The 17,400-nt window shown below is 41.7% G+C and overlaps 2 protein-coding genes across 4 annotated transcripts in view; one reads left to right on the forward strand and one right to left on the reverse strand.

The window, feature by feature from the left end:
• ppih (peptidylprolyl isomerase H (cyclophilin H)) overlaps positions 1–17,400 on the forward strand; it is a 40,163-nt gene that overhangs the window by 15,016 nt on the left and 7,747 nt on the right. For both annotated transcript variants that reach the window (NM_001141233.1, XM_045695188.1), the window contains 2 exon segments: positions 14,957–15,021; positions 15,282–15,305. In NM_001141233.1, coding sequence (NP_001134705.1) covers positions 14,957–15,021; positions 15,282–15,305 — 89 coding nt within the window.
• On the reverse strand, positions 9,228–13,658 carry si:dkeyp-100a1.6 (probable G-protein coupled receptor 160). Of its 2 annotated transcripts, none has more exons than XM_014146183.2 (2): positions 13,554–13,658; positions 9,228–10,745 (listed from the first exon to the last, which is right to left on the reverse strand). In XM_014146183.2, exon 2 carries the CDS (start codon positions 10,649–10,651, stop codon positions 9,578–9,580), a length of 1,074 nt encoding a protein of 357 aa, XP_014001658.1. In that variant the 5' UTR covers positions 10,652–10,745; positions 13,554–13,658; the 3' UTR covers positions 9,228–9,577. The 2 variants fall into 2 exon arrangements, with proteins under 2 accessions (XP_014001658.1, XP_014001660.1); XM_014146185.2 differs by lacking the exon at positions 13,554–13,658 and adding an exon at positions 11,185–11,253.

Genomic DNA, 17,400 nt, shown 5'->3' on the forward strand with positions numbered 1-17,400 from the left:
CCATGTTGCTAAGGTAATGCTTCTGACTTTTTCCCAATTTTGAGCTTTTTAGCCGTTTCGGTAATGAGAAGGTCAAGTGGGGTAAAGGGGGTGTTTTGAGAATAAGAGTCTAATTCTGAAGGCGCATATGCGAATTCATGAACTTGTGATCAAATTCAGACCCCTTGACAGTTGAAACTGGATTTTAAAGATTGACTCTCTGCTCGACACTAACAAAAGACCCATCATATCTGGCCCTGTGCCCTCTCTGAATCGTGGCATTGAATGCTCCTCCAGGATTCTTTCTCTTCACAACTGGCTACCTGATTATTGCAGCTCAATGGGTGGAACTTTTGTGGACAATTTCGATACCTTTTGGAAACAAAACACGTTTTATAAGGAGGATGGGATCCACCCAAATCATTTGGGTTCATGGATCCTTTCACAGCATTATGAGGCTGCTTTGAGGCAATGACTTATCAATGAAGCCCAGCTCAGTTAATCCCTACCATTGTGATGCAGAGTTGTCATAATGCTTCAGCAAATATACATTACACCAGGAGTGTCGGTAGACGCAATATAAGTAACATAATGTATGTCTCTCTAACTGCTCTGAATGCCTCTGCTGATCCTACAGCTATTGTATGCTGTGATCGTGTGCCTACGAACCCAATTTATACTGTTAGCACTGAGCCGGTGTGCCCTAGTAGGAAGCAGTAAAGTAATAAAAACAATTAAGCATCCCAGAAGAAAAGTGCTCAAAATAGCCCACGTTAACACATGTAGCAGGGTTCATGAAATCAATAATTTGCTAGTAACAGATGACATTCAAATTATATCTCTGAAACTCACTTAGATAATAACTTTGATAAAGTGGTAGCTATACAAGGTTATAACATTTACAGAAAATATAGAAATGCCAATGGTGGTGTTGCTGTATATATTCAGAACCACATTCCTGTAAATATTAGAGAGGATCTCATGTTAAATTCTGTTGAAGTAATATGGCTGCAGGTTCATCTGCCTCACCTAAAGCCCATTCTGGTGGGAAGCTGCTATAGACCACCAAGTGATAACAGTCAGTATCTGGATAACATGTGTGAAATGCTTGATAATGTATGTGATGTCAATAGAGGTTTACTTTCTGGGTGATTTTTAAATATTGACTGGCTTTCATCAGGCTGCCCACTCAAGAGAACGTTTCAGACTGTAACTAGTGTCTGCAACCTGGTTATCAATCAACCTACCAGGGTTGTTACAAACAGTACAGGAATGAGATCATCAACATGTATTGATCATATCTTTACAAATGCTGCAGAGATTTGTTTGAAAGCAGTATCCAAATCCATCGGATGTAGTGATCACAATATAGTAGCCATATCTAGGGAAAGTTCCAAAGGCTGGGCCTAATATTGTGTATAAGAGGTCATGCAAGAAGTTTTGTAGTGATTCCTATGTTGTTGATGTAAAGAATATTTGTTGGTCCGTGGTGTGTAAAGAGGAGCAAACAGACACTGCATTTGACACATTTATGAAATTGCTTATTCCAGTTACTAATAAGCATGGACCCATTTAAGAAAATGACTGTAAAAACTGTTAAATGCCCATGGATTGATGAGGAATTGAAAAATTGAATTGTTGAGAGGGATGAGGGAAAAGGAATGGCAAATAAGTCTGGCTGCACAAACGATTGGCAAACATACTGCAAAGTGATAAATCATGTGACTAAACTGAAATAAAAGAAGAAGAAACTACACTATATAACAAAGATAAATGACATAAAGAATGATAGTAAAAAGCTTTGGAGCACCTTAAATGACATTTTGGGGGAAAATGCTAATTCAGCTCCATCATTCATTGAATCAGATAGCTCATTCATCACAAAACCAACTGACATTGCCAACTAGAGTTGCACATTTTTGGGAATATTCAGAGGTGGAAACTTTCCGTGGGAATATATGGGAATTAACAGAAATATATGCAAATGAATATTAATACCATTTAAATGTAGATGTTTTTTACATTGGGATACATTTACCATATCTTATGGAGACAGAAACCTAAATATTTTACCTCATCATAAGTAGACATCATTTGCAAATGATTAAATCCTTCCAATAGAAATCAACAAAGTATTTAGTTCCAAATTGAACTTTAAATGAGTTGACTTTTCACATGGGATGATTTCACTGAACAACAAAAGAAAGGGAATGAATGATCCCCAATGATCCATTGTATCTCCCAAAAACATTTTCAACAAACATTTGTAAAATGATAGTCTAGAAACTAAAACTTTGGTTGTCTTACTTTCACAGGCCGACTACACCGCTCGCGTTGCAAAATTAATTTAGACATACATGTTATTCAATTATTGCACCCACACTGCTCGCGTGCGCCAACGAGCATCTGCGTTTCCAAGGGCTAAAATGGAAGTCAGTTCTATTTCTGACGCAGATTGCGCTGCAAGTCCTGCCTCTCCCATCTCATTGGTTTATAGAAGCAGGTACCCACGTGCCATCTCCTCATTGGTTACACCCACGTGGGTGACTGAAAGGTCAGTGCCAGTAATGCACCTAATTAATGAAAGTTGCCAATCGCAATGAAGTCAAGAGAAGAAAAAACCTGGAAGGAGGAGAGATGACTAGAAACGATTCTGTTGACCGTTTTATGTGTGTGAATTAATTGGCGGAGTAGAGGACCTTGTGCATTTCAGGTAAAATAACAACTCAATGTTTATATCCCAGGACAAGTTAGCTAGCAACAGCAAGCTAGATAAATAGGGCAAATTAGCTAGCAAGTGCAAGCTAGCTAGCTAAATTACCATAAATGTTTAATGCTTTTCAACCTGTCCCAAAATAATATAATTGGTTCAGAGTTTGTTTTAATATTTTAACCTGCGTGTCGTGATTGCGTTTGGTGTGGGGGGACAAAATACATTTATGCATGATGGCGCACTCGTGCAGCCGCTTTGGGTTCCGTGTCAGGCTTCCATGTCTTCTTCCTGGACCTTCTCAATGTCCACCTCTTGAACATCAGACTCTGAGGCCTCATCTTCACTGTCACTTTCCAACCTGGTTGAGGATGGCTCGTTGTCAGGCTCAAAAAACCTCAAATTTGCCCAGATGGTGACCAATTTTTCAACCCTTTTATTGGTCAGCCTGTTGAGTGCTTTGGTGTGTATGTGTTCCTAAACAAGGACCAGTTGCACTCTGAGGCGGCTGATGTTGGTGGGATTTGGAGGATGATGGAGGCAACAGGGGAAAGAGCCTCAGATCCACAAAGTCCCTTCCACCAGGTGGCTGATGAGATATGTTGGCACGACTGCCATCCCAAAGCCCTTGCTTGGAAGTGTACTTCGCCAGACTGCTAAGAACCTTGCCCTCATCCAGGCCAAGGTGGCGAGACACGGTAGTGATGACACCATAGGCCTTGTTGATCTCTGCACCAGACAGGATGCTCTTGCCAGCATACCCGGGGTCCAACATGTACGCTGCGGCGTGTATGGACTTTAGGCAGAAGTCTTCACACTTTTTGATGTATTTCAGAACTGCAGTTTCCTCTGCTTGGAGCAACAGTGAAGTGGGCAGGGCAGTACAGATTTCTTCTCTTACATCTGCAAGCAGAGTCTGAACAACAGACAGGATAGCATTGCCTCCCTCAATCTGTGCAATGGCTACTGCTATAGGTTTCAGGAGTTTCAGGCTGCTTACCACTCTCTCCCAAACTACATCATCTAGGAGGATCCTCTTGATGGGGCTGTCCATATCGGCAGACTGTGATATGGTCATTTTCTTGGAGAGACTCCTTCCCCTCCAGGAGACTGTCAAACATGATGACAACACCACCCCAACAGGTGTTGTTGGGCAGTTTCAATGTGATGCTCTTATTCTTCTCACTTTGCTTGGTGAGGTAGATTGCTGCTATAACTTGATGACCCCTTCAAATACCTAACCATTTCCTTGGCTCTCTTGTAGAGTATATCCATTGTTTTCAGTGCCATGATGTCCTTGAGGAGCAGGTTCAGTGCATGAGCAGCACAGCCAATGGGTGTGATGTGAGGGTAGAACTCCTCCACTTTAGACAATGCTGCGAACATGAAAGCTGCTTGGTCTGTCACCAGTGCAAATACCTTCTGTGGTACAAGGTCATTGATGACTGCCTTCAGCTCATCTGCAATGTAGAGACCGGTGTGTCTGTTCCTTGTGTCTGTGCTCTTGTAGAATACTGATTGAGGGGGGAGATAATGTATTTAATTATTCCTTGCCCACAAACATTCGACCACCCGTCAGAGATGATTGCAATACAGTCTGCTTTCTCTATGATTTGCTTGACCTTCAGTTGAACTCTGCATCCAGCAAATGAGTAGATAAAGCATGTCTGGTTGGAGGGGTGTATGCTAGGCGAAGAACATTCAGAAATCTCTTCCAATACTCATTGCCTGTGAGCATCAGAGGTGAACCAGTTGCATACAAAGCTCAAGCAGACTTTCATCAGCATTTCTCTGACTACATTCCTCCATTGAGTCAAAAAAACTTCTCATTCAAGGAGGACCATGAGCTGTTGCTATAGATAAGGTGTCTGCTTCATCATTTTCACCTCGAATAGAAGTAGAGGGACTTTTGTCAGAGGTTGCTTGTTGTGAGCGCTGAGGGAACCTTATGCACTTGGCCAGATGATTCTACATCTTTGTTGCATTCTTTACATATGATTTGGCACAGTATTTGCAAATGTACACAGCTTTTCCTTCTACATTAGCTGCAGTGAAATGTCTCCACACATCAGATAGTGCCCGTGGCATTTTCCTGTAAGGATTTGAAAAAAATGAGTAAAACAAATACAATTCCATGTACAGATAAATAGCTAAGCAGTTAGATTAAACAACTCCTTTGTAAGATAAATGTTTTAAAATGAAGCATGTATGGAAACAGGTGAATGAACACTCCTCAGAAGGCTCAAGCAAGCTAAAACCCACATGGTAGCAAACACGAACTAGCAGAAATTGCTAACAAGTTATAAATGATTTAAACACACTATTTTAAACACACTATTACTACTACTATTTACTAGTTAACAAAAAATCATGTATGTCATATAAAATATTTTCACCACACCCAGTATTGTAATCAAAACTTACCAGAAAGCATGTAGTCCTTGGCTCAGACAGTGTAGTAGTGTGGGCTCAATAGCATCTCATTAGTGTGCAAGATTTTGAGAATCAGCTGTACAGTTGTGGCCAAAAGTTTTGAGAATGACACAAATATTAATTTCCACAAAGTTTGCTGCTTCAGTGTCTTTAGATATTTTTGTCAGATGTTACTATGGAATACTGAAGTATAATTACAAGCATGTCATAAGTGTCAAAGGCTTTAATTGACAATTACATGAAGTTGATGCAAAGAGTCAATATTTGCAGTGTTGACCCTTCTTTTTCAATACCTCTGCAATCTGCCCTGGCATGCTGTCAATTAATTTATGGGCCACATCCTGACTGATGGCAGCCCATTCTTGCATAATCAATTCTTGGAGTTTGTCAGAATTTGTGGGGTTTTATTTGTCCACCTGCCTCTTGAGGATTGACCACAAGTTCTCAATGGGATTAAGGTCTGGGGAGTTTCCTGGCCATGGACCCAAAATATCGATGTTTTGTTCTCCGAGCAACTTAGTTATCACTTTTTCCTTATGGCAAGGTGCTCCGTCATGCTGGAAAATGCATTGTTCTTCATCAAACTGTTCCTGGATGGTTGGGAGAAGTTGCTCTCGGAGGATGTGTTGGTACCATTCTTTATTCATGGCTGTGTTCTTAGGCAAAATTGTGAGTGAGCCCACTCCCTTGGCTTAGAAGCAACCCCACACATGAATGGTCTCAGGATGCTTTACTGTTGGCATGACACAGGACTGATGGTAGCGCTCACCTTGTCTTCTCCAGACAAGCTTTTTTCCGGATGCCCCAAACAATCGGAAAGGGGATTCATCAGAGAAAATGACTTTACCCCAGTCCTCAGCCATCCAATCCCTGTACATTTTGCAGAATATCAGTCTGTCCCTGATGTTTTTCCTGGAAATAAGTGACTTCTTTGCTGCCCTTCTTGACACCAGGCCATCCTCCAAAAGTCTTCGCCTTACTGTGCGTGCAGATGCACTCACACCTGCCTGCTGCCATTCCTGAGCTCTGTACTGGTGGTGCCCCGATCCCGCAGCTGAATCAACTTTAGGAGGCGGTCCTGGCGCTTGCTGTGAAGCCCTTTTTGTGCAAAGCAATGATGACGCACGTGTTTCCTTGCAGGTAACCATGTTTGACAGAGGAAGAACAATGATTCCAAGCACCACCCTCCTTTTGAAGCTTCCAGTCTGTTATTCGAACTATAACAGCATGACAGAGGGATCTCCAGCCTTGTCCTTGTCAACACTCACACCTTTGTTAACGAGAGAATCACTGACATGATGTCAGCTGGTCCTTTTGTGGCAGGGCTGAAATGCAGTGAGAATGTTTTTTTGGGATTCAGTTCATTTGCAAGGTAAAGAGGGACTTTGCAATTCATCTGATCACTCTTCATAACATTCTGGAGTATATGCAAATTGACATCATACAAACTGAGGCAGCAGACTTTGTGAAAATTAATATTAGTGTCATTCTCAAAACTTTTGGCCACGACTGTACGTTTGATGGAAGAGTGCACAGCACATGTGATGGAAGAATTCACTGTGCATGCAGAGGGTTCCAATTCCATTGAATTGGGGATAGTTTAACAAAAATATGCCACAAGACCTAGAATTGCCTTATGTGTATTCCACAAAAAAGGTTCACTGTTGTAAGCTAACGTTTTTGATGAATTTAAGCAAAATTCCCCAAATTCCTGGGCTTAACTTCCCATGGAAATTTACCAGAAAGTTTCTGACCCTTTGCAACCCTATTAACAACTGTTTTAATTTTTTGTTTTTAATTGGCCAGATTAGAAAACTTAGGCATGCCATGCCAGCAACAAACGCTGACACTGCACATCCAAGTATATCTGACCAATTATGAAAGACGAGCATTATCATTTTGCATTCTGTAAAGTGAGTGTGCAAGAGGTGAGAAACTTATTGGTGTCTATCAACAATGACAAGCTACCGGGGTCCTACAACTTGGATGGAAAATTGCTGAGGATAGTAGTGGATGATATTGCCACTCCTATTTGCCATATTTTCAATTTCAGCCTACTACAATGTGTGTGCCCCCAGGCCATTTACTGGCTCAAATAGCTGACCAATCAGCCTGTTACGAACCCTTAGTTAACTTTTGGAAAAAATTGTGTTTGACCAGATACAATGCTAATTTACAGTAACCAAATTGACAACAAACTTTCAGCATGCTTATAGGGAAGGGCATTCAACAAGCACAGCACTTGCACAAATGACTGATGATTGGCTCAGAGAAGTTGATGATAACAGCCTCCCTCAATCTTTTTTTCTTAGACTTCAGTGTGGCTTTTGACATTAGTGATCATAGTCTGCTGCTGGAAAAATGTTTGTAATGGCTTTACACCCAATGCTATATTGTGGATAAGGAGTTACCTGTCTAACAGAACACATAAGGTGTTCTTTAATGGAAGCCTTTCCAACATAATCCAGGTAGAATCAGGAATTCCCTGGGGAAGCTGTCTAGGCAATTGGCGAAAAAAGTAATCTTTACTAATGACATGCCACTGGCTTTGAGTAAAGCCAGAGTTTCTATGTATGCGGATGACTCAACTCTATACATGTCAGCTACTACAGCGACTGAAGTGACTGCATCACTTAACAAATAGTTGCAGTTAGTTTCAGAGTGGGTGGCAAGGAATAAGTTAGCCCTAAATATTTCAAAAACTAAAAGCATTGTATTTGGGACAAATCATTCACTAAACCCTAAACCTCAACTAAATCTTGTAGTAAATAATGTGGAAATTGAGCAAGTTGAGGTGACTAAACTGCTTGGAGTAACCCCGGATTGTAAACTGTCATTGTCAAAACATATTGATACAACAGTAGCTAAGATAGGGAGAAGTATATCAATAATAAAGCGCTGCCCTACCTTCTTAACAGCACTATCAACAAGGCAGGTCCTACAGGCCCTAGTTTTGTCGCACCTGGACTACTGTTCAGTCGCATGGTCAGGTGCCACAAAAAAATACTTAGGAAAGTTGCAATTGGCTCAGAACAGGGCAGCACAGCTGGTCCTTGGATGTGCACAGAGAGCTAATATTAATAATATGCATGTCAATCTCTCCTGGCTCAAAGTGGAGGAGCGAATGACTTCATCACTACTTGTTTTTATGAGAGGTATTGAGATGTTGTTTGAACTGCTTGTGCACTGCTCGGATACCCATGCATACCCCACAAGACATGCCACAGAGGTCTCTTTACAGTCCCCAAGTCAAAAACAGACTATGGGAGGCTCACAGTACTACATAGAGCCATGGCTACATGAAACGCTATTCCACATCAAGTAACTGTTGCAAGCAGTGAAATTAGATTAGTAAAAAAACAGATAAAAATACACCTAATGGAACAGCAGGGACTGTGAAGCAACACAAACATAGACACATGCATACACACACATACACGATAACATGCGCACTATACACACATTTTGTACTGTAGATATGTGGTGGAGTAGGAGTAGGAGCCTGAGGGCACACAGTGTGTTGTGAAATCTGTGAATGTATTATGTTTTTAAAATTGTGTGAACTGCCTTAATTTTGCTGGACCACAGGAATATAATCAATACAAAAGGACTACTCCTCTAGATGATGCATCATGGGAGAATAAATATGTATTTAACTGTTTTTACAGGAACTTGAAAAAGTGTTACTTTAATGAGAGACGTGTCCACAGACACTGTTTTTCCATAATACCTATAGATTAATGGAAACTTCAACTAGTATAGAATTTTTATTATTTATGGACAAACTACAGCATACTGTTTTTATTCAAACAAGTTAAAATTGTTGAAAATGACCAGAGAATTTAATCCAGACACATTTCGGTAATGAGAATTAGGGGGGTAATTTTACAAAATTCAGGCAGAAATCTAAAATGTATTTAAAATAATACACTTTACCAAAAACTAGGCATCTTAGTCTTCAGAATGATAGTTGCTTTTTTGCAGATGCATCATGGTTTTGCCACTCAGTTTGCTACAGACAGTTAAAACTAGTTTAATGAGAATCACCCAGTTTCTCTAAAGCATATTGAAAAACCTGTAACAGAGAAACATGAAACTCGAGGAGTGGGAGTCAGTACAGAGAGTTTATTGAGCAAACATACAAAGTACACTACTACAAAGTGTTGCAGGTCCTTTTATTATCCCCATGTTGTTGGATGTGTGTGAGAGTGAAAGTATTTGTTGTAACAATGAGCTAGTCTAAACAAACGGCACCACCCTTCATACAGTTAACATATCAAGGGCAGGAACTATTGAGAATCATATAGGCTAGGCTTACTAACAAGTAGAAGTATGTAACAGCATAATTGCTTTCTTTGTCCTCATATCTGAAACAAACGTCATCAAAGGAATGTAAAGGTAATACAGTAGGCTTATCTCGCATCATGAGCCAAGCCCGCTTTCGATTGGCCTAATTCAGACATGCAGGAGTGGGTTTCTGTCCTTGCCTGACAGGCTGAACACAGTCTTGGGAAGTTTCTCAGAGTCTCTAACGGGTCCTCTACTTAAGTGCCAGTAAGCCTGCCACTGGCAGATGTCATCCGGAAGATCGCTGTACGGCCCCAGCCAGTCGCTCTTGAGCCAGAACACCAGCCCTACCAATAAGCTGTTGGCACACTCCAACCACAGGAGGTTGATTGCAATGTAGGCGGGAACCGCAAGGCCCAAGAGCTCACAGGCAATGCACATGACCAGGTATGATGCCCACATTGTGCTGAAGCCCAAAGTCAGTCCGAGGTAAAGGGGGTGCCTCTGCTGTTCGGTCTCCACCGCCAGTGCTTTCTCCTCATCCTTGTCAGCCCCTGGCTGGCCGAACATGGCATACCTGAAGCTCAAGTCGCTGTGCGACGTTGGGTTGACGTCGTCGCTATGCTCTGAGAGCCTGTTGGCCTCCTTCAGCCACGAGGGAAGACGTTTGTAGTGCAGCATCAGCACACAGCAGATGGCTACAGAGATCCCCACTGAGAAATGTACTACAAACACAGACTCCTGCACCACGCACCCTAAAGCATGCCTCCCTCCCTCGTACTCCACCTCTACGAGGTAGGTGAAGGCTGAGCAGCCGGAGCGCACGCCTGCCAGCACCCACACCAGAAGCGTCAGGGTGCAGTTCCACAAGGCCCTGCAAGGGGCGGCATGGCAGGAGGTGTAGCGTGACTCTGTGGCGTAGTCCAGCAGCCCCAGGCCCAGCACGGGCAGAGGGAGCGCGTTGAACACGGCCGAGGCCTGCGCCAAGAGGAAGCAGATGGACACTGGGGAGCGGGCAGGTCCTAGTAGCCAAACGGCCACAACGGCGCATGCCAACGCCACGTCGACCAGGAAGACGGAGAGACCACAGACGCCCATGAAGGAGGTGTTAAGCCGGCGCAGGCTGATGAACAGGACCATACAGTCCATGCCCACCTTTAACAGCAAGATGAACAGAAACTGGCTGGTGTTGTCCTTGATGCAGCTCCCTTCCTCTTCCCACGACTCAATGATGGCCAGCATGTTGAAGCTTTTGCCGTTGAGACTGAGCCCAGCCCCAGAAGTAACCTATTGGGTCTGTGATGTTCCGGTTGACGTCACCATGCTCAGGAAAAAGCTGTCGAAGAGAGAGTGGAGCAGTTAGCAGTAATCTACAAACAGCTTTTACCAAGAAATTAGACTGTTTCTAGTGTTATCAGTACTACCTGGCTTTTCATGACTCGTCTACAGAAATAACAACACCTTATGGAAGTCGAAAATAAGAAACTTAAACTCTCCCTAATGTATGTTGGCACCAGTGTGAACGGATATTTTTGGTATCTCAGATTGTTCTGGAAATTCTCACATTTCTCAAAGATTTTCTGAAAGTATTCAGACCCCTTCCATTTTTCCACATTTTGTTACGTTACAGCCTTATTCTAAAATGGATTAAATACATTTTTTTCCTCAGCCATCTACACACACTACCCCATTATGACAAAGCAAAAACAAGTTGTTAGAAATTTTTGCAAATGTATAACAAAAAAAAGAGACCTTATTTATGTAAGTATTCATACCCTTTGCTATAACACTCCGGTGCATCATGTTTCCATTGATCATCCTTGAGATGTTTCTGTAAGTTGATTTGGAGTCCACCTGTGGTAAATTCAATTGATTGGACATGATATAGACAGGTATGTGCCTTTTCTAAGGTCCCACAGTTGACAGTGCATGTCAGAGCAAAAACCAAGCCATGAGGTTGAAGGAATTGTCCGTAGAGCTCAGAGACAGGATTGTGTCGAGGCACAGATCTGTGGAAGGGTGCGAAAAAATGTCTGCATCATCGAAGGTCCCCAAGAACACAGTAGCCTCCATTCTTAAATGAAAGAAGTTTGGAACCACCAAGACTCTTCCTAGAGCTGGCCGCCCAGCCAAACTGAGCAATCGGGGAAGAAGGGCCTTGGTCAGGGAGGTGACCAATAACTCGATGGTCACTCTGTGGAGAGTCCTCTGTGGAGATGGGAGAACCTTCCAGAAGGATAACCATCTCTGCAGCACTCCACATATCCAGCCTTTATGGTAGAGTGGCCAAACAGAAGCCACTCTTCAGTAAAAGGCACATGACAGCCCACTTGGAATTTGCCAAAAGGCATCTAAAGACTCTCAGACCATGAGAAACAAGATTCTCTGGTCTGATTTAAATGAAAATTGAACTCTTTGGCCTGAATGACAAGCGTCACGTCTGGAGGAAACCTGGCACCATCCCTAAGGTGAAGCATGGTAGTGGCAGCATCATGCTGTGGGGATGTTTTTCAGCGGCAGGGACTGGGAGACTAGTCAGGATTGAAGGTAGGATGAGTGGAGCAAAGTACAGAGATCCTTAATGGAAACCTGCTCCATAACACTCGGGAGCTTGGAAGATGAACCTTCGCCCAACTCCTAACAGGACAACGACCCTAAGCACACAGCCAAGACAATGCAGGAGTGGCTTCGGGACAAGTTTCTGAATGTCCTTGAGTGGGCCAGCCAGAACCCAATCGAACGTCTCTGGAGACCTGAAAATAGCTGTGCAGCGACGCTCCCTATCCAACCTGACAGAGCTTGAGAGGATCTGCAGAGAAGAAGAATGGGAGAAACTCCCCAAATACATGTGTGCCAAGCTTGTAGCTTTATACCCAAGACTCGAGGCTGTAATTACTGCCAAAGGTGCTTCAACAAATTACTGAGTAAAGTGTCTGAATATTTATGTAAATGTAATATTTCAGTTTTATTTTAAAATTTGCCAACATTTCTAAAAACCTGTTTTTGCTTTCTCATTATGGGATATTGTGTGCAGATTGATTTTATTTTCCTCCTCATCAATGTAATACATTTTAGAGTAAGGCTGTAATGTAACAATGTCGAATAAGTAAAGAGGTCTGAATACTTTCCGAAGGCACTGTAATGTTATGAATCGCCCATAAGTTTGAAAAATATAAATATGATTTCTAGGCCATATTGCCCAGCCCTAGTTTGAAGAGTATATTGCTACAAACAATATGTCTTTAAAATAAGAAAAATCAAAAAGGGTAGTTTTAAGATATTATTATTTTATGTTGAATAAATTAATGTGAAAATGTGTATTTCAAAATCTATACATAGGCTTACTCCATATTTATGAGAATGTTATAATGACACCAATATGTTGCCTGTGTCATGTACGGTTCACAGATCATAGATCATAGGGTCTTACAGGAGACATGTATATGTCTAAAAAGGGCCTAAAAGTGACAATTTGATTATGCTTTTCTCAAAAATGGTTTGTGATACAAAAGTATGTTAAAAATCTGTCCTCCCAATGAAGTTCCTATGTGAGAATTCTCACAACAATCTAAGATGCAAAAAATAGTTTCCACTCCCACTGGCGTGGAATCGCTCATGTAGCATGCCTCAACACTCATTGGAGTCCACCAACCTCAAGTGTTAGGAAATACAGTAGCCTATTATTTATATACTTAACTGGTGACTGCCTGAGGCTAGACAAAAGCTAATATTTCAGGTATGGCAATCCAATCCGTTTTACTATTCATTCCTATAAAAAAACAGGTTTGTTTACGGGTAGGAGGAAATGCGTGCCTTCTTTTGATACAGTGCTATCGCTCAACCCAGATATTTCCAGATACGGGAATCTTCAAAGAGGAAACGATATTTTGAAGCTTATCAACTATCACTTTGATCTCATGGAATGTTAGTCCTTGCATCCATAGCGCCATCTATAAATTTGAGCATGATTAGGCTACATTCAGCCAGCCCCACCCCTCAGCTCTATTGCAAACCCAGGGATAGGGCTGCCTTATACTTAATAATACAAATAAATCTAATTTAAGAATTGTTTTACGATGACAATGGAAAAAGCTAGCAATCCACGTAATACTGTGATCTTTTGAACACTACAAGTAGGCCTTACCTCTTAATCGTGGTAATTTATGTGTAGTTTGAGATCCCAGTGGCAGCATCAACAGGTGTGTGTGCTTTACTGTTAGCAACAGGCTAGTAGTGTTTGGCAAGCACTTCCTTATTATATGGTAATTTTACATTGTGGGTGGGTCTATTACCTGCTCAGGGAGAAACTAGCCTTGTAGCCAACCTGACACACCTGTAATTCTACCTGGCGGTTACAACCACCCTCCTTGCCCTTCCCCCCTCTGGTACTACCATTTCTCAGTTTTGAATAGCCTGTTGTTGAGTTTTGGGTGGGGTGAAGATTCACCACTAAGACCATGCAGAAACTGTTGTTTTGTTGAAGAGTCAGTGTGTCTTACAAACATGCACCTCTGCTGTGATGCCGATATGGGGACAACACTGATCAAACCCGAGACATCCATCACGAATGATTACTGTAAAATCGAGGGCCAGGTCTAGATTTCTTTCTCAACCTGAACAAATGGTTAATTAACAGTGATGAAAGGAACACCTATACTAGGAGGTAAAAGCTTATTTATGGCCTATCCGGTATACATGGCGCAAAGGATCCACTTGGCGATTTGAGGAAATTACCGAGAAAATCGAAGTGTGCGAGGTGTTGTTGACTCCTGCACCTCCAATATTTGTTTAACACAGAAGCTCTCCGGGGATGCCTTGGGGACAAATGGCTCTTTTCACAGGGGGTGGATTTCAAAGCTGTAGCACAATATTTGACATAAAGCAGGTTTTGAAAGAGTTTAGTCCGCTTCTTATTTTCCTTTTTGCCATGGAAAATTTCAGTATCGTCTTAATTCCTAGAGGGCCTGATTTGGTGTCAGTTTTTTGCCCCAGCTAACACATCCGACTCCAATAGTCACCTAATCATGACCTTCAGTTTAGAATGCAATTTTAATCAGCTGTGTTTTGCTAGGGATGGAGAAAAGGTGTGACACCAATCAGGCCGTCGGACTGGAGTTATTCACCTCAATAACAACTAGTATCATGACAACCCGACCAGTCGATACTGCTTAATTAATCCATTGGGAACAGGTTTTCATTAAGTAGCCTATTAGTCATTTAATTTGCGTAAAGTGTCTTACCATGTGAAAAAGATATGATATGATTACAAAATATTGTTGAATACAAGAAACCAGAAGTTATTTGGTCAAAAGATATAGAGACTATGTTTTGTCATATACATTTTACACTGCTTCCAGAAAAACATTTCTCATGCAGAACAATGAATGTAGTTTAGAAATACTAATTGTTAAGCATACCAGGAAATATGAATGTGGGCAAAAGCGGCTTTCAAAACCCGGTCGAGCAAGGTGATGACTATTGTACTCCTGTCAATATTTGCATGTGGAGTGTTTACAGAAATCAGCCCTTTGACTTACTGTTTTCCAGGAAGTTGGGAGAATGAAGGTAGAACTCTTTGCCGATGTGGTTCCAAAGACGGCTGAGAACTTTCGGTAATTTTACCTAAACAAATTTCATGACTTCCTAGTGCAAAATCATGCCTTAACTTTCACATCAAGGCCACATTCAGTATGGCATAATGTTGTAGAATGTCGGACAGAAAATTATTCTGTAGAAGAGACATGCCTCTGACGTATCTGCAATGTTTAGTACATTGCACCATACTGAATTATTAAAGATTTGTTAGAGATGATTAGTAGAGGTGATTTTGCCCTTCCAATGAAGAATAAATGCTTTCTTTTGTCTTTTACAGGCAGTTCTGCACAGGGGAATTCAGGTAAGGGCATCTCTATGGACACTAGAGTAAGCTATATATTGATTCCTGGTACACTTGCTTATCTACTCGCTCTGACCACCCAACTGTACCCATGTACTACTACAGTTACAAGCACAGTCACTGTATGAAAGGCTGTAGTCAGGAGAGGTTTTATTGCTCACTTGACACAAGTATCTAGCAGGTTAAGGTGTTGGCTTTATAACGCCATCTACTGGAGCTGTAGAACCCTTTCCACTACCTTCCTCACACCTAACTAGCACAGTTCACCCTTGAAGAGAGTTCAGTATTTGATTAAAATAATGTACCTGCAGCCTGTTCACTGGCCGTGGTGTCCACTTAGTGGAACAGGTGTATAGAGTGTTATTCTTTTCCTCAGTACAGGTGTTTTAATTGTGGCAAATGTCCCTTTTCACTTATGGTTTAGGCTGTTGAGCACAAATTAAAAGACAGTAGTCGTGGCCGCTTCCTTTCAACTCTGCAAAATGCGAAACCTTCTGTGCACCCTAATAGGAGAATGGTAGGGAATCAGACCACAACCTCTTTTTCCTTTCCACTTGTTCTTTAGGCATTAAACCATTTGTGTTAATTGCTGTTTTTAATTGTAGTTTGCATAGTGATTTTCTGAGGGAAAAGAAAAAAATCCCATAGACAGCAACTCTTTAACATTCCAACTATGGAGACAAACAATGACTCTTTATGATGACTATACAAGATATATTCAGGCATTCTTGGGGGAAAAACTGCAAAAATATTTTGTCGTTGTCATTAGTCAAACTCTATTAGCTAAAAGGTAAACCCCTTGTCTATTTTACATCAGTAAATATTACTGTGATTTGAAATAATAAAAATGGAAAGGACGAGTACTTTATTCTAAATAAACACTGAGTGTAGTACAGCTTTCCATGACACAGACTGGCCACGTAATTCCAGGTGAAGGCTATGATCCGTTATTGATGTCACCTGTTAAATCCTCTTCAATCAGTGTGTAGATAAAGGGAATGAGACTGGCTAAAGAAGGATTTTTAAGCCTGGAGACAATTTGAGACACGGATTGTGTATGTGTGCCATTCAGAGGGTGAATGGGCAAGACAAAAGATTTCATTGCCTTTGAATGGGGTATGGTAGTAAGTGCCAGGCACACCGGTTTGAGTGTGTCAACAACTGCAACGCTGCTGGGTTTCTTACGCTCAACAGTTTCCCGTTTTGTATCAAGAATGGTCCACCACCCAAAGGAGATCCAGCAAACTTGACACAACTGTGGGAAGCATTGGAGTCAACACGGGCTAGCATCCCTGTGGAACGCTTGACACCTTGTAGAGTCCATGCCCGACGAATTGAGGCTGTTCTGATGGCAAAAGAGGGGGTGCAACTCAATATTTGGAAGGTGTTCTTAATGTTTTGCATACTCAATCTATTTTGAAACTCAAACATGGTTGAAAATGTATCTTGTAATCTGTTATGACACTGTCACACACATACGCCTATCTGACAAGTGAGCCTAAAGGAAAAACCTACGTGGTAATATTACTCTAGGGCAGCCATTCTCAACAGGCAGACGGACCGCTGTCCAGATCTGGACCCAGAATGGGGTCAATAGGGACCACCACGGGTCCCGACAAAATTTATTATTATTATTATTTTTTTTTTTTAAGTTGATCAAGTAGCCCATGTTAGCTAGGTAGGTTAGCCTAATTTATCTATCTAAATCTTGTAAACTAGTTAGCATGGCCAGATTACGTGCCTTGGACCCTCGACCCCTAGGGGGCACCCTATTTTAATTTGTTGAGTCACTCTGGCATCATATGAACACACATTAGACATGGCAAAATGTGTAGAAATAAGATTTAAAACTGCTAAAATTCTATGCCAACAAGAGAAATTTGAACAGTATGGGGCTGCAAGGTGGTGTTTGTTACTACGCTGTTAAATGAGAATATCCATTCACACTTTTTCCACCTAGGAAATGTGTGTGTTCTCAAATAGTACATAGTAGTTGAGTACCCCTGCTATAGGGTAAAAGTGAATCCCTCGACCAGGATTTGCATGTACAGTGCCTAGTGTGATTCTACAAACCCCTTGCACAGTCTTCACATTT

Source organism: Salmo salar, chromosome ssa15, assembly GCF_905237065.1.
Source record: "Salmo salar chromosome ssa15, Ssal_v3.1, whole genome shotgun sequence".
In the NCBI taxonomy this organism is placed as follows: Eukaryota; Metazoa; Chordata; class Actinopteri; order Salmoniformes; family Salmonidae; genus Salmo; species Salmo salar.

Coding starts and splice junctions, on each gene's coding strand:
- si:dkeyp-100a1.6 (XM_014146183.2), bottom strand. CDS start 10,651: ATGCTGGCCATCATTGAGTCGTGGGAAGAGGAAGGGAGCTGCATCAAG.